Source organism: Ranitomeya imitator, chromosome 1 (genome assembly GCF_032444005.1).
Source record: "Ranitomeya imitator isolate aRanImi1 chromosome 1, aRanImi1.pri, whole genome shotgun sequence".
In the NCBI taxonomy this organism is placed as follows: Eukaryota; Metazoa; Chordata; class Amphibia; order Anura; family Dendrobatidae; genus Ranitomeya; species Ranitomeya imitator.
In genome coordinates, this window is record NC_091282.1 from 1,138,561,295 (window position 1) to 1,138,580,000 (window position 18,706).

The 18,706-nt window shown below is 42.9% G+C and overlaps 1 protein-coding gene across 1 annotated transcript in view; it reads left to right on the forward strand.

The window, feature by feature from the left end:
• Window positions 1-17,820, forward strand: part of YIPF7 (Yip1 domain family member 7) — a 114,193-nt gene extending 96,373 nt beyond the window's left edge. Inside the window, exon 4 of the mRNA XM_069744525.1 lies at window positions 16,180-17,820. Within this exon, the coding sequence (XP_069600626.1) occupies window positions 16,180-16,342 (163 nt within the window). The 3' untranslated portion in view covers window positions 16,343-17,820. The remainder of the gene's footprint in view (window positions 1-16,179) is intronic.
• The last annotated feature ends 886 nt before the right edge of the window (window positions 17,821-18,706 follow it).

Consider the following 18,706-nt stretch of genomic DNA (forward strand, 5'->3'; position numbering starts at 1 on the left):
ATGATTTACTCCATCCCAAAATTTTCCCTGAGGACCACTCTATATGAGGGGAATGATAGCGAAGCCATGGTATCCCCAACAGGACCTCATCAATTCCCTCAGGAATGACTAATAGAGAGATAATCTGATGTGATGGAGACATTGAAAGAGTGAATGGAATGGTCTGATGTGTAATCTGTGAGGGTAGTGTCGACCCATTTACCACTCGAACGGTCACAGGTTTGGCGAGCATCACCAGGGGTATAGCGTGACGCTGGGCGAAAGCAGATGACATGAAATTTCCTTCCGCCCCAGAGTCCAGGCAAAGCTCTACCATAAGAGTGGATGGGCCTATGGTTATTGTCCCCTTGAAGGACAATTTAGAGGAAAACGTCTCCGTGTCTAGTGTACCTCCTCCAATGTTCCCCTGACCGCTGAGAACACTTGGAGGCAAGATGTCCTGACTCCTGACTGCCGGCAAACATGACAGACCATAGGTGCACGAGCGGACTGGGACTTAGATCCCGCACCGCCTCTATGGCCTCATGTGACTCGGATGCCTGGACCGGAGATTCCTGAGGTTTGGCGAAAGTGGGAGCCAGCCGAAACCTCTGCCTACACTGGGCTCGCTCCAACCTTCACTCGTGAAAATGAAGGTCGATGCGGGTTGATATAGCTATGAGCTCCTTCAGTGTGGCGGGAATCTCCCTAGTGGCCAAAGCGTCCTTCACATGGTCAGCCAGCCCTCTCCAAAATACCGGGATAAGGGCTTTATCCGACCATTCCAGCTCAGACGCTAATGTCCGGAAGTGGACGGCAAAATGGCTGACCATGGACGAACCTGAGTCAATGCCAGCAGTTGGAACGCCATATCATGGGTGACTTGGGGTCCTAAAAAGACCTGTTTCAGAGTGCTCAAAAACAGAGGAGCACTCTGCACCACATGATCGTCACGCTCCCACAGCGGCGTAGCCCACTCCAATGCCCTGTCCGACAGCAAAGAAATTATGAATCCCACCTTTGCCCGCTCTGTGAGAAAACATGCAGCCAGGAGCTCGAGGTGTATACCGCACTGGCTCACGAAACCCCTACATGATTTACTGTCACCAGAGTATTTCTCTGGCAGCGGGAGGTGAGATAAGGTCGGAACAGAGATGGCAGTGGGTAAAGCTGCTGCAGCCACGCTAGCAGCCTGAGCAGCTATTGCAGTAATATCGACTGCTGAAGTTGCACGCTCGAGAGCCGCCAACCTGCCCTCCAGCAGCTGGATGTACCCCTGCGATCGCTGTTCGTCCCTCATTACTTAGCCAGACCCTGGTGCTAGTATAATGTTAGGGCTAGCGGAACGCACCAAATAATTAGAGAAAACTAATAAGGTGCGTTTGCAGCCCAGGGTCCACCGTGCAGAGATAGAACCTGCTGCTAAGCAATGACGGACTATATGGCGGTACAATAAGGATACACACGGGTTAGCTTCACCCTGCGTGAAAGAAGTAAACCCTGTTGCGTCACAGGGCCGCAGTACCGCACGTAACAGAAATAATAATTAAATAGCACAAGAGTGCATGTGATGCCGCACTGGCGGATGCCACTAACCACCCAGACTTGGGTTTGGAAAGCGCAGTGATAGCGCACGGTGCCGCACTGGCAGTCACAGCAATAGACGCTGTTTGTGTACCAGTGTTGGTTACAAGTCGGGCGCTAGATTACAATCATCCTCCTTACGCGAGCATTCAAACACAAGGGAGGGGATGATTAAAGACCGACTTTCACTCACAACACACACACATAAACAAGTGTAAACTAGCGCATGACCGTGTGGCCATGCAAACCTTTTATAGCTGCAGCAGCTTCAGGACCTTCCTAGAGGACCAACAGGAGCTACTGCAGTACCTGAGCATGTGACCCCAGACCTCCACTGAGAGGTCTTCCTTTGGGCATGCTCAGAAGGGAAAAAGCAGGACTTAGTCCCAGAGACGTCTGCTCGCCGCTGATCAGTACAGGCTACAATGGCAGAGCCTGGAAAGGCAGCAGTAACCCTTTGCACAAAATCAGACTGAGCGAGACGCTGGGACCAACATCTCCACTGAGCAGGCTCCACTGCGGCTGATGCAGAATGAAAGACCGCAGCAGACATGGTTCGAGATTCCCCTGTGCAGCAGTGGCAACTCAACTCCTAACACTAGATACATGTGCTGCTGTGTTCTTTTTTTATCTATATGATGCAGTGTAGCAGCGTGCATGTGTTCACATTAGGAGTGCTGATTGTTTTTTTTTCTCTATTTAGTCACTGGATGCGGCTGCCTCCAGACTGATTTTGCACTCCTCCCATTGACCTTGCAGGTGGTGGTAATCAGCTCTACCTGCCCAGAAATTGTAGGCTTAGCCCGAGAGTGACATGTTTTGTCCATAGTTGTAGGCTGGTGGCCTAAGGGTGGCATGTACGGTAGAGTAGAACCCATCAGAGGGAGATCACCTTGCCATGGTTGATGGGCACACATGAATTGGCCAATTTATGCGCTAAGAATCTTCATTTCATCTATTACTGTAAGTTTTATGAAAAAAAAGTTTTAAAATTTATGAAAAATATTTTTGAGAAGTATAATTCATATTGAATATTTGTTTGTGTTTTGACATGGCCTAGATTTATGCACATGTGCTGCTGTGTTCTTTTTTATCTAGTAGCTATCTATTTATCTATCTATCTATCTATCTATCTATCTATCTATAAATTGCAAAAAAGTGAGAGCAGCACAGAAAAGAAAAACAAAAATCAGGGTGCAGGGCCCCTCAAGTATGTACCAAACCTTGTCATAGAAGTCCAAAAATCAGAGGCAGCACACCATTCTGTATAAGGTTATCAAGGTATTCAAATTTAATAGCCCATCATGGCAACGTTTCAGGCCGTGGAGAGCCTTTCTCAAGCCTTTTCTCTATCTATCTATCTATCTATCATTATAAATATATATATATATATATATATATATATATATATATATGTGTATATATATATATATATATATATATATATATATATTTGTGCTCAAAAGTTTACATACCCCTGCAGAGTTTTTGCTTTCTTGGCCTTTTTTCAGAGAATACGAATGATAACACCAAAATTTTTTCTCCACTTAAGGTACCGTCACATTTAGCGACGCTGCAGCGATCTGGACAACGATCCCAATCGCTGCAGCGTCGCTGTGTGGTCGCTGGAGAGCTGTCACACAGACAGCAGCTCTCCAGCGACCAACGATGCCGAAGTCCCCGGGTAACCAGGGTAAACATCGGGTTACTAAGCGCAGGGCCGCGCTTAGTAACCCGATGTTTACCCTGGTTACCAGCGTAAACGTAAAAAAAAAAAAAACACTACATACTTACATTCCGGTGTCTGTCTCCCGGCGCTGTGCTTCTCTGCACTGACTGTGAGCGCCAGCCGGAAAGCACAGCGGTGACGTCACCGCTGTGCTCTGCTTTCCGGCCGGTGCTCACACAGTGCAGAGAAGCACAGCGCCGGGGGGCAGACACCGGAATGTAAGTATGTAGTGTTTTTTTTTTTTTAACTTTTACGCTGGTAACCAGGGTAAACATTGGGTTACTAAGCGCGGCCCTGCGCTTAGTAACCCGATGTTTATCCTGGTTACCAGTGAAGACATCGCTGAATCGGCGTCACACACGCCGATTCAGCGATGTCTGCGGGAGTCCAGCGACGAAATAAAGTTCTGGACTTTCTGCTCCGACCAACGATGGCACAGCAGGATCCTGATTGCTGCTGCCTGTCAAACTCAACGATATTGCTAGCCAGGACGCTGCAACGTCACGGATCGCTAGCGATATCATTTAGTGTGAAGGTACCTTTATGGTTAGTGGTTGTGTGAAGCCATTTATTGTCAAACTACTGTGTTTTCTCTCTTTAAGTCATAATGACAACCAAAAAAACCAAATGACCCTGATCAAAAGTTCACATATCCTGGTGATTTTGGCCTGATAACATGCACAGAAGTTGACACAAATGGCTTTAAATGACTACTAATGGAACCACATCCTCACCTGTGACCTTTTTGCATGTAATCAGCGTGTGTGCATAAAAGCTGAGTGAGTTTCTGGTATCCAAACAGACTCTTGCATCTTTCATCCAGCCACTGACGTTTCTGGATTGTGAGTCATGAGGAAAGTAAAGGAATTGTCAACGGATCTACGGGAAACGGTAGTTAAACTGTATAAAACAGGAAAGGGATAAAAAAAGATATCCAAAAAATTGGTAATGCCAGTCAGAAGCGTTCAAACTGTGATTAACAAATGGGAAATCAGGGTCTCTGTGAAAACAAAACCAGGGTCAGGTAGACCAACAAAAATGTCTTCCACAACTGCCAGGAAAATTGTTTGGAATGCAAAGAAAAACACACAAATAACATCAGCTAAAATACAGGACTCTCTGAAAACTAGCTGTGAGGCTCTTTGAAGATGCACAATAAGGAACCATTTGAAGAAAAATGGGCTGCATGGTCAAGCTGCCAGAAGAAAGCCATTACTGCACAAATGTCTCAATGTATCTTGCCTATAATACGCAAAACAAGATAGAGACAAGCCTCAAAACTTCTGGAACAAGGAGTGATGAGACCAAAATTGAACTTTTTGGCCACAACCATAAATATTACACTTGTAGAGAGGTCAACAAGGCCTATGATGAAAGGAACACCATTCCTACTGAAAAGCACAGAGGTGAATCGCTGATGTTTTGGGGATAGTGGAAGAAGGAGATCAGGGAGCTGCACGTTAACACAATCCATCCAAATTAGGCTGAGTTCAATGAATCACAGGTGAGTGCTGATCTCGCTGAGAAACACAACCAAAATACTACTTGATAAATTAACCCTTTCAATTGCACCAAAACCAAAATGCTTCAATAATTCAAAGGGATTACTGGCATTTATATAGTTGCTGTCCTATAAAATATTTTCTCATTCGCACTCGTAGAGAATATGTGTTGCAACCTACGTACTGTCTTCTACAGATAGTCAACGTTATCACATGCAACACACATGATGAATTGCATTTAATCATCTATATATATGTAATTGTCTAAGGTCCACTTTCTGTCTGTTTGTCTGTCTGTCTGTAATGGAAATCCCGCATCGCTGATTGGTCGCGCCCAGCTAGCCGTGACCAATCAGCGACAGGCGCAGTCCGGCCGCAAATTGGCCCTTCCCTACTCCTTTCCAGTCACTGCCCCCTCCATACTCCCCTCCAGTCAGTGCCCCCTCCATACTCCCCTCCACTCGGCGCCCACGTAGCATTTTAGCAGTCCGATAAAAACGGACTGAGTTACACCGCGGCATAACGCTGCCATTAACCCTGTAAGTGTGATCAACTTTTTACTATTGATGCTGCCTATGCAGCATCAATAGTAAAAACATATAATGTTAAAAATAATAATAAAAAAAATCATTATATTCTAACCTTCCGGCGTCCACGGCAGCCTTTCCCGCTCCTCGCGACGCTCCGAACCCAAGAATGCATTACGGCAATGACCCCTGATGATGTAGCGGTCTGGGAACGGAGCGTCGCGAGGAGCATTGCTAAAGGCCTGGGCTGGATCCGGGGGCTGCCAGAAGGTGAGTATATAACTATTTTTTATTTTAATTCTTTTTTTAACAGGGATATGGTGCCCACATTGCAACATACTACATGGGCTGTGATGTATACTACGTGGGCTGTGTTATATACTGCGTGGGCTGTTTTAAATACTGCGTGGGCTGTGTTATATACTACGTCGCTGTGCTATATACTACATGGGCTGTGCAATATACCACGTGGCTGTGCAATATACTACATGGCTGTGCAATATACTACGTGGGCTGTGCTATATACTACGTGGCTGTGCAATATACTACATGGCTGTGCAATATACTACGTGGCTGTGCAATATACTACATGGCTGTGCAATATACTACGTGGCTGTGCAATATACTACGTGGCTGTGCAATATACTATGTGGCTGTGCTATATACTACGTGGCTGTGCTATATACTACATGGGTTGTGTTATATGCTACATGTTCTGTCAGACTCTTTCGCGCGGGGCCCTCAAAAACCTGGAGCTCACCCTGGCTTCACTGATTGGTCGCGCCCGGTCGGCCGCGAACAATCAGCGACAGACGCAGTCCGGCGGCATATTGACGCGTGATTTGAACCACGCTTCGCTAATTGGTCGCGCTCTGCCGGCCGAATCCTGTGTATTCATTGCATTATTCTGAAATCTTCATAAATAAACTACATACATATTCTAGAATACCTGATGCGTTAGAATCGGGCCACCATCTACTAGTACTGATAAGAGGGGATAAACTAGGTTTTCATTTCAGTGGAACAAGAAGGGTTAATTTATGAAGTAGAGTGGGGGCGATAGAAAGCACTTGTTACTAAGCCGTGAAGCATTCTGGAGTTTTTCTATTTTCTAGCTGGTTTGAATGATAGACGCGACTTAGTATGTCATTATCAGTGTAAGTCACTTTTTTATTAGCTCCTTTGTGAGAATATTTTCTTGATTAACAGTTTTTCACATGGTTGTTTCATTTGTATAACTAATAGCATGTTTTTGTTTTTAACCTGTGCAAAGACATATGGTGATAGGCTCAGCCTCAGTGTGTGTTATAAGGAAGTGAGTTTGGTACAATTGTTCTAGCCATGATCAAAGAGGTTGGCCACTACGTTTTTGATGACCTGTTTTTGGATAGGTCATCCGATTGGTGAGGGATGCGACACCCAGCACCCACCATTCAGCTATTACCCGTGCCAGCTGGAAGTTCACAGATGCTGCTGCAACACAGTAGCTCCGTTATTTCTATAGTGACCAAGGCCTAGTGTTGCAGATCCAATAGGGGGTGGACCTGTCCACCGCCACTATAATTTTAATGCAGCTGCTGTGATCCACCATCATCTGAGAACTTCTGACCACCGCTGGTAACAGCTGATCTGTGGGATTCTCAGGGTCGTACCACCACCCATGAGATATTCTTGGGATAGGCCATCAATAATAAAGTACCACTTTAAGACCATAAGACCGCACTCCCGAAACATGTCGAGTAAGAAACTGGAGATGGCCATCTTATGCATCCATGTTTCATGAATAGAGCTGGAAGCTCTGAAGGTCTGAAGATGGAGTGCTGGAATTTTAATTTCTCATTTCATATACAGTATCTACATTTGCTCATGTGTCCGTGCAGCTGTGATGTAAGGAGAATGGATGGAAAATGCCAGGAGATGGCAGCATATGAACCTCTAAGTTATTGGTGAGAGTCTTCACTCCAAATGTGACTTTGAGCCCTTGGTTTCTGGTTATGCCCACTGTCACACTTTCCTTGCGGCTTTATTTTGCTTTTCAGAATTGGTACAAAAACCATTGGCATCTTCTGTAACACTTCCCCACCGAGCTCACGTGCAGCCATTTCAATTAGAGGATAAAGATCTACTCTCACATTGCAGATTGAGTTCACATGATGCCTGATAGATTTTTAAATAAAGGAAATGGACCAAAAGAGATTGTTTAATGAGATTTTATGTCAGAGGATTGCAGCTATAGATCCATGCTTTCTGATAGAGGGATTAACCTGCATCTTAGAGGAAAGAAATGACATTTATACCAGGGTAAAACAGATTACGGAGGTATTAAACTGTGTGATTCTGGATATTGGCTTTCCACGTGTTTGCTCCTTGTAATTGACACTGATTTAACTTTTTTTTTTTTCATTAATGCGAAATATCCAGGATATGATTAGCTAAGAAATACATGGAAACACATTACCGTGCAGTTATTCTGCCTAGAATATCAAGTAATTAAAACTCATAACATTATGATGATTATGTGTTTAACCTCTAGCAATGCTGAAAATAAAGGTTCCTTCCCCATTTTACCCTGCACAGCGGCGCTGCCAGCCACCCAGTGCGCAGGAAACTGCCAAACTGCTCCATTCAAGTGCACTTGTAATCATACGTGAAACCCAGTGATCAACGTGGCCCTTCACCAGCTGTACATCACAATCATATTTTTAGAGACATCTGCAAGAGTATGTGCAGACGATCAGGAATGGATCCGTGTTTGCTCAGGATTTGACGCAGGTGCAACTGCAGAGAAATCTGCATCTGAGGTCACTATAAGGCTAGGTTCATATTGCGTTAATGTGACCGCGCTAACGGACAGCGTTGCACGGCAAAATTAACGCCGTGCAACGCGTCCGTTAGCGCGCCCATTAACAGCAATGGGGACGCGCATCACTAGCGCGTGCCATTTTCGGCACGCGCTAGCGATGTGCCGGTGTTTTGTGGCGCGCCGCGGACGCTGCTTGAGAGATCTGCGAGAGCGGGGACGTTTAACGCGACCCCATAAAACAACATTGCGTTAGCGCAATCTGCTAGCGCTAGGCGCTAAACGGATTGCACTAACGCAATATGAACCTAGCCTAAGTAGTAATCTGCCTAGGAAACCTGAGATACTGCAGGATGGGGCAGGGACACATATTTCCAAAGTTACCTACTGTATTCCTTCATTTTCCAGCACTTTTTTGTGATTTATTCATATGCAATTTAGGCTTGCAAGTACAGTGTTGGGTATTAATAAAAGAAAGTTTGTAGATACAGCTCACCCCTCCAATATATGTATGTTGTTCAATCTGGTTCGTGGGCAACCCTGAGCATATAAGTATATGGGTACATGTGAAACGTATGGGTACGTGTTAAACATCAGACTGTACAAGTAAAAAAAAATGCCGGTGGCCACCGCAGGAGATGACCAAAGATACGCCAGGAAACGCTATTGAGGAAAAACAGCACCGTCATTTTTCTGAAGAGTATTCCTCTTGTAATACTCTGTCTAAAAGACATTGTGTGCACATACCCTTGGCCAGCATTCAGACATCAGGCTTTTTCACGTAAATTAAAAAAAGGGACCAATTTTCATCAGTTTTTTTTGGATCAGATTTTAAGGCGGCTGTGATTTCTTTTTGAAGCTTAAGAAATTTACACAGATTTTTTTTTACTTTAATTATCATCATTTTACAGTTTACAGTGAATGCAGCTCATTTCTTGATATAAGAATTCTGGGCGGTAGACATCATACTGATTTATTACTGATTTATCGCACTGATTTATTATGATTTTCCAATGAGTCCATAATAAATATATAAAGCTGAATGTGTGTGTGTGTGTATGTCCGGGATTGGCATCTGCACCGTCGCAGCTACAGCCACAAAATTTTGCACAGTCACACGTCTGGACCCCGAGAGCGTCATAGGCCATGTTGTGAGGCGAAATTTTAACGTCGCGCGTTCCAATTCACTGAACAATTTTGCCCCTATCTACATAATGGTGAAAAAGTGAAAGGAAAAGTGTTGGAGGCAAATTGACAGCTGCCAGACGTGAACAAGGGGGACTTAAAGAACGAGAGCGATGGCGCCAAAGAGTATATACCGTACAGTTGCTAAGGTGGGGCCCCGACATGGGATACTCACCACACACGGGGATATGAACACACACACAAAATGCGCCACACACTATCACGTGCTTGAACACATATACCACCCTCAGCACACATTTCACCACACATACACCAACCTCGCCACATAAAAGTCGAAACACAAAAGTCGCCACTCAAATCTCGCCACGCGCAAAATTCGCCACATGCAAAACAAGGCTCACGCAAAACTAGGCTCACGCAAAACTCGCCACACGTGCATAACTCACCTCATGGAAAACTCGCCACACGCAAAACTTGAACAGGCGGAAAAATTGCCACATGCACAAAAGTTGCAACACATGCAAAAGTTGCCTCACGCAAAACTTGCACATACTCAAAACGCACCACACATAAAACTCGCCACGCGCAAAACTCGCCATGCGCAAAACTTGCTGCACACAACTTGCTACACTAACCTGACACATGCAACTCGACACACAAAACGTTGCTACACGCATATCGCCACACAAAACTCTTCTCACAAAAGTCACTACATGCATGTTGCCACACTCAACTCAACACACATAACTTGACACATGAAACTCGCCCTAAAACACACACAAATCTGGTATTATTCTTCAAAAATAATAATCTGATTAATAAGCAGACAAACTACAAGAGCAACAAATGTACCATATAAGAAATACGGCAGCTGTCAGTCACATGACCTATTATGTGTATGTGTGAGCTAGTATACTGTATACTGCCAGGGGGGAGGGCTTTCTGTTGGCTGGGGTTTATCAGACTGCCAATAGCAACCAATCACAGCTCATCTTCTATTTTGCTACAGTTAATTCATCTGAGCTCTGATTGGTTAATATAGGCAACAAAGGACATTCTCCGTATAACAAAGCTTGTGTGAGGTAATAGCATGTCAGGGTGTGTTGGTGGAAAGGCTGATGTCAGTCACATTACCTCTATGTGAGAGGATATAGAAACTGCCAGTTACAGACTATTTTTACCACAATAATGCCTCATAAGAAAAGGAATTCCATGGCACGAATGTCAGCTGATGGGAAAAGAAAAGCTGCATTATGGGCCAATGAAAAATGTGAAGACCGAGAAACATGGCTGACACACATGAGAACAGCAGCTGCTTCCTCAAGAGCCATATCCAACGAAGTTCCTCAATTCCTTGGAGCAACAAGGACTTCCTCCTCACAACCTCTTTCTAAAACCTGGAGCACCTATTCTGCTATTGAGAAATTTGGATCCACCAAAGCTGTGTAATGGAACAAGACTCTTGATTAAGAACCTGTCTCCACATGTAATTGAGGCAACCATTTTGACAGGATGTGCCACAGGAGAAGATGTTTTCATTCCAACAATTCCTCTCATTCCATCTGATTTGCCTTTTGATTTTAAACGCCTTCAGTTTCCTGTTCGACTGGCATTTGCTATGTCCATCAACAAGGCTCAGGGACAGTCCTTAAAAAATAGTTGGAATCGATTTACAATCTCCATGCTTTTCTCATGGTCAACTTTCTGTGGCCTGTTCAACAGTTGGAACAGCCAAAAATCTGTTCGTCTTTGCACCAGAAGGAAAAACTAAGAATGTCATTTATCAAAAGGCTCTCGAATAAGTAGTAGATTACTTCACATTACTTGGCCAATTTAGTTAAATCTGTGTTGAAATATAGGTTCTGAAATGCTAATTAGCTTAGTTTTTGCCTTTTAATAAGTACATTTATATCTATTTGAATTGTGGTTTTTGTGTCCAGAATAAATTTTTAACACATGTTATTTTGCTAACAGCAGTTATTAACCTGGGCGAAACTAGTAATAAATATTGTCTGTCTGTAATTTTTTGGTATGTTGTCCAGAAAAAATTAAGTCATGTTGGCAACTCTGATTGGATATGGATGTATCCATGTTTTTCATGAACTCATGGCTTTGTATGAGTAATTTCAAACCGAGTCTCAGATAAAAAAAAATGGACATGTCTCTGTTTTGGGGGGCTCTTTTGCAGCCTCACAACCTGCAAAGCAACGATGGTGTGAACATCTGCTTAGAATACATATTCATTATATCCTATCTATAAAAAAACACAGATCAAACACAATAGAAACAGAGAAATAAAAGTCTGAATAAGGCCTTACTGACATGTATTTTATATATTTTGCCATCTTGTGCCCATACATGTTTCAATCCTACAGCAATGACGTATTCAATTCACATGTACCTATCTTTTCTGTTATAACGATAGCGAATACATAGAATATGAAATACGATTTTCTATATAAGTAGCTAATTTTGATCCGTGCTAAGGGCATTAAGCAAAACCCAAAAGAAATATGGTCCTGACAGTTGTGTAGTAACTGGCGCTGCCACGCTATATCAATCTGCTGATTTATGCTCCTCACTATATTCACAGGATTATGGTCATGTGGAAAGAAGAATAATGATGAGGCGCATAAAATATTAAATATACAATTCCACTTTGGTAACTTTAGCTTAGAGATGTAAAGTTTAGTCATTAACCATAAACGCCTTCCATATGGCATTAGCATAGATCTCTCCATAACAATAAATGTTAGACACCATAAATAATATCAGTTTAAGACCTCAATTATCTTGATTTTTAACTGATGAACATTTCTCACAGCAGATCTTGAAGATCGTAAAGAATCCAAATAAAAGAAATATCAGGAAGACACATGGATTGCGTAGAAAATCTATTGTATTTAGGTGACTCTTACCATAAAGCTGGAACAGGTTCTGAGATTATGACAATTCGAACTTGTTTTAAAGAACTCCCATCAAAACATGTATCCTCTTAAAAGGAATGTCAGCAGGTTTTTGTTATGTAATTTGAAGACAGAATGAGGTAGGGGTTAAAACACAAATTTCAGAGATGCCTCACTTATCAAGCTCTTACTTGCAATGATTATTTTAGCACCAGGAGCTTATCATTACTGGTAAACTGCAGGGCGCTCCTCCCGGTCCTGCTCCACCCCCTTCTGTGATAAGCAGCTCACTGTCTATGGACATTGTATATACAGAGCCTGGTGTGGGTAGGTTTAGCTTTCTCAGTTCTGCTTCATTGCTAAATCTAAAAACTCTGATTGTGTCAGAATCGCTGCATCCAGTAATCTAAGTGATGCATCGTTGGCTTCAGGGTCTTTTTGCCTACATCAGGCTGATCTCACATGAGGTGGCAACAACCTGCTGACAGATTCCTTTCTCATACAGTATATTGCAATCAACATATTATATAATATAATCATAGAATGTTAGATTTGGAAGGGACCTCCAGGGTCATCGTGTCCAACCCCCTGCTCAAAGCAGGACTCACTAACTCATCCCAGACAGATGTCTGTTCAGCCTCTCTTTGAAGACTTCCATTGGAGGAGAACTCACCACCTCTCGTGGCAGCCTGTTCCACTCATTGATCACCCTCACTGTCAATTTTTTTTCCTAATATCTAATCTGTGTCTTCTCCCATTCAGTTTCATCTTACAAATATACAAATATACAAATATCTCGCTGAGGATCTGTTTATACCAAGGAAGGTGACGGGCACAAGGGGGCATTCTTTGCGTCTGGAGGAGAGAAGGTTTTTCCACCAACATAGAAGAGGATTCTTTACTGTTAGGGCAGTGAGAATCTGGAATTGCTTGCCTGAGGAGGTGGTGATGGCGAACTCAGTCGAGGGGTTCAAGAGAGGCCTGGATGTCTTCCTGGAGCAGAACAATATTGTATCATACAATTAGGTTCTGTAGAAGGACGTAGATCTGGGGATTTATTATGATGGAATATAGGCTGAACTGGATGGACAAATGTCTTTTTTCGGCCTTACTAACTATGTTACTATGTTACTATGTTATTGCTTCTAGTCTTTCCTTGTGCAAATGAGAATAATGATGATCCCTCTACATTGTGACAGCCCTTGAGATATTTGTAGACGGCTATTAAGTCTCCTCTTAGTCTTATTTTTGGCAAACTAAACATTCCCAAATCCTCTAACCGTTTCACATAGGACATACTGTATATAGCGCTTTGTAGAAGAATTAGCTGGGTAGAAAGGCAAAATGAGCAATTGTTAGTACGCAGTGCTGTATAGTATAATGATTGCAATATATTAAGAGAATAAAAACTTTAATGGGAGAAGTGCTTCTTTAAAGCACCACTCCAGCATTTTTTTTATTGCACTGATGGAGTGGGGCTTTAAATGTAATTTCCCTGCCCCTGTCTCATACTCACCTGCCACCGCTTTCATCCTTTTCCAACGTCGCCCCCGTCGGTCTGAGGCAAAAAGTGACCTGCCGGCAGCTCCAGAGTAGTCACTTTTCAATTCATCTTTATGAGAGACTTGTTCTGAATCTCATAGATTTGCATTGAGCTCTTGTGATGTGACTTCTGGCCAGTCAAGATACAGGCACAAGATGGTGCCCAAGAACGGAGCAGCGTTGGCAAAAGAACTGATATAAGAACTGGGGCAGAGGGCTTATATTTCAAGCGTCACTCCAGAGCTGGAACAAAATGTTGGAGTGGTGCTTTAAGGGTTATTCAGACAAAATAACCAAGTTATCCCATATCAGCTGGGAACAACTTACTGGTCGTTGGGGTCGATCTCCTGTGAACCTTAGCTAAACCCACGATTGAAGCTCTGGAACTCCGAGGATAGTGTTCTGTAGTGGGGATGTGCATGCTCGACCTCTACTCCATTGTCTATGGGACTGCTAGAGAAAACCGAGTACAGTGCCTGGCTATCTCCATCAGTCCCAAAGACAATGAAAGGAGCTGAGGTCGAGCATGCGTGCCTCCATCCCATTAAGATTAAGGCTCCAAAAGTTCTAAAGTCCAAATCTCGGGATCGATCGGGTTCCTGCCGTCAGACCCCAGCGATCAGCCAGTTATATTCTATCCTTCTATAAGGTAATACATATATTGTTTGCCCAGTAACCCTTTAAGAGGTTGCTGGTCAAAAGCCTAGATTCACACTAGCAATCTGAATCGTGAAAAAAACAGTGCCATCAGATGACAGGCTCATGTGAGAATGGTGCCAAAACAGATCACAATGGGTACTCCTGCTGGCATTCTCTACAATCTGAAACCTGGCAATTACTCTTGAGTTTTTGTGCAGCGCCATCATGGGAGGTATGAAGTATTACACATTTAATTAAATGGGTTGTATGTGTTATGCAGGACAAAATATGTCATACTCTTTGTAGCTAAACGGAACAGTGGGCGCCCTTTATTAACCCATTGCCTGTGAGCAGCTACTGTCTGATAGTGATGCAAATGGTAAATGAGAGCGCTTGAAAGGTTTATTCCCATCTCCAGTATGTGCCAGGTATAATAATATTATCAAATACCTGCAATTAGTAATGTAGTATAGTTCTTCTTATTCACTATAATGTGTCGCGACTGTGTGATAGTCACAACAAACATGATCTCCATGAATGTATTGTGTCTGTCACACAGCCGTGACACATGCAGCTGCAGTGCCAGACACCTGATTATCAGGAGCGCTCCCGATAATCAGGTATCCGGTGTCACAGCTACGTGTGTCACTGCTGTGTGACAGTTACAACACACAGGCTCTCCATGCAGCTGCAGTGCCAGACACCTGATTATCGGGAGCGCTGTGGGTTCCCGCTGCAGCTATTCAGTAAGCGCTATACCTTGCCGAATAAGGAGGGAGCCGGCGATGTTTGCTTATCCCTAGTTATGACCACAACTAGTCAAGAGGAAGATTTTTCTCGTTGCTTTTCTCTGTTGATTTTTAGCGATTTGTCCGTTTCCTGGGCCCTTTTGCTGCAATTGTCGCCACCAGTATTTTATTTTTCTTTAGTGTTTTCCCAGCATTTTTTGGGGTGTTTTTTTAAGGGCATTTCTGGACATTGTTTTATTCTATTTAAAAATGATAAAAGCACTAGCGGTTTTGAAGCAAAGTCGCTAGAAAGACTCTCAAAAAGATGCCTTGTCGTCTTCCAGTTGCCTTTTGAGCCTTCCCATTGACTTGTGCAGTAAAGTACAGAGTGTTTTCAGAGAAAAAAAGCTGGAGAACAGTCACTTCACTTTTTTTTTTAACTGCTTGGTGTCTATCCAATCGGAAGTGCTTAAAACTCACTCGGTAGACTGAACTTATGCACAGCAAATCGTTTTTGCATAGAGATATATATAGAGACATATATGTTCATTCTTTTGAGTGTTTGTTAGCCCTTTTTTAGGCGGATTTCAGAGTGGATTGGCCTTAAAATAACGTTGTTTGCATATGTCATATTGAGTCATAATCAGATTGTGTTATTGCATAGCAGCCAATCAGAAGAAGCAGAGCTGCAGTCGGGAGGTTGGGAACATCAGACTGGACCAATGATGAGACAGGAGGCGTGACTCAGACTCACAAAGCTGCCGCCACAATTCTCCCTGATGGAGATGATGGAGAACCACAGACAGCCAGATAGCAAGCCATCTCCAAATTTCTGTAATAATGGAGTAGGTCCTGAAAATATCACATGCCTACCGTATATATTGAGGAGCATACTCTGCAGAGGTTGCCTTATTAATAACCACATTGCCTTTATATTAACTCTGATTGGGCTGTAAGTGTGGGGTCAAGTTCCTGAGACCCAACTCATAAGATCATACAATAAAGGTGGATCTCCTCTACATGCCTTATCGCTAGGGTGAGAATATTTGTATAGTTTTAGCTCATCTTGTATTTATTTATGTTTTTGTTTTTTTTAGGGGAATCACTGGATCATTCTTAGCGGCCGCTGTAATTGGATGGTGCAGTTTTTCAGCTTCAAAAATATTCATTACTACATTGGCAATGGAAGGACAGCAGCTCCTTGTGGCTTACCCTTGTGCCTTGCTTTATGGACTTTTTGCATTGCTAACTGTATTTTAAAATATACATATATCATTGGATCCAGACATTGAAACCCAAGCACCCCATCTGCTCTCTATGTATACAGTATAACATTTCTCCCCCCATGGCATGCAGTAAAGTAATGCTGAAACATATGTGTCAATCTAATGTTGTTAGAAACTTTAATGGAGAAAAAAGGAATACTTTAGGTTTGTGGTCTAAGTATCTGAAGTTCTCACACTAGTTCTTTATAAAGCTTACTCTGAAATAATCTTTAAAGAAAAGAACAGGTCACTAAGCCTCGTTACTGATGTCTGCCATATGTCTACACTTTATTACAAGGTTAGATTATGAATAAAAAATATAAGATTAATAAAGATTTTAATTAAAATAGAGCACTCTGAATCGTGCATGCCAATGCTGTATATGTGTTTTCCATGTGTGCAATTACCAATGTACCAGGCATGGAAATTAGTACAGAGTCCAGGAGATATACAAGTCTGCAGAGACTTAAATGGGATGTCCAGTTACAACAAGTTATCACCTATGCATTGGATGGGAGATAATTGAATGATCGATGGGGGTCTTAGAGGTTGGACCCCCACCAATCAACACCTATCCTGTGGATAAGTTATAACCTTTGCTGTAACTTGTGGTAATAATTTATAACCTGTTGTAGATCGCTCACTCAACTGCACACGGAGGTATACATGGGACCACTGCAGCTTTAAGACCTTACTTTGGTTTGGTATTATGGACAGCATAAACCAAAGTATAATAAAACAAATACAGCCCTCTGGGCAAAACAGGTAAACAAGCAAAAATGGCACAGTCGTTCTGAGAACGGGGTTCCTTTGGCTCACCGCTAGCAGAACACACACGGTTCAGATTGGTTCCAGCAGAACAGTTCTCTGGAGTGTTCCTCCACTGCTGCCTTTGGAGGCCAGCTACTTAAGCCCCAGACAACACCCTGGGGTGAAAATAAGGTGGACATCCTCCCATCTGCTCTATGGATGTCCACATAAAGCCAGCCCATTATGTAAATTAGCTTAACCCCTTACAACACTTAGTGCACTGGAGGAAAAGCTCTGGGTTTTATATCATATCTCCCCTCCAGCACGTTACCAGTGACTTATTCACACTTGTTTGTCTCTTTCCCTATGTAATATCATCTGCAGTGGTAAGGCTAGCATCCTTGTCAGCTAGTGCACTAGCCAGGGTAAGTAGAGGTGACAGTCAGAGACTAGGCATGTGACGGTGACGGGGGTGGAGGAAGGACCCACATAGGGCATTAAGCAAGCTCAGGAACAGGCACAGGTTGGTGTCAGGAGGTATCACTCCCAACCGCTAGGGCCTTACTTCTTTTTTCTTTTAACTGAACCTGCATCTTGCAATTAGGCATGGTGATTCCGTTTTCTGCACTGTAATGTCATTTGCAAAATGTTGCCTTTCTGGTATGCTGCGTGAATACTGTATTTGTGTAAAATAACATAATAAAGGATTATTAAGAGACATGGAGAAATTTGCATCTTTTTTATGAACTTCTGCTTCCTCCCATAGATGTTAACAGCCGCATCGTGTGCGCCGATATGTTATAAAGACAGGAAGGAAAGGTCAGGGCTGTCCGCATCGCACCTTTATGTATAGGAAAAATTACACATTTCTCGGCTCTCTTTAGGTCACATCTGCTGTTAAAATGTGATTCTACTTTCAATTTCCCTTTTTTCATTGACCTTTTCAACAGACTACATGAGAACTTTGCAGTTTGTACAAAGGTTTTTTTGCGAAATCTGGTTGAAGTTTTAATGGGGGTCAATGAATAAAGTGGATTTTACTAGTACTTGCCCCAGTCTTTGCAGTCTTTGGGTATGTGCACACGTTCTGGAATTTTTGCCCTTTTTTTGCGTTTATTTGCACGTTTTTTCACGATAAAAACGCTATAAAAACGCATAAAAAACGCATGCATATGCATCCTATCATTTAGAATGCATTCTGCAGTTTTAATGCACATGATGCATTTTTTTCTGCAAGAAAAACGCATTCCGGAAAAAGAAGCATCATGTTCATTATTTTTGCGGATTTTTTTGCGGATTTCCCATTATATTCATTGTCTGGGAAAAAGCGCAAAAAATCCGCATAAAATCCGCAAAAAAAGCGCAAAAAACGCAAAAAATCCGCATGCAGAATTCCTGCGGAAAACCTCAGGTTTATCTCAGGAAAGTTCTACATGCATTCCGGACGTGTGCCCATAGCCTCAGGGTTTTATAAACCTGTCTAGTTCATCAAAGTGGATCTATCAACAGATTTCACAACACAAGCCACATAAATAACAGATTTCTTAGACTGATGTAGCTGATGTACTGTATTTACTTTGATAATCTGGCTCAAAACAGCTGTAACCCA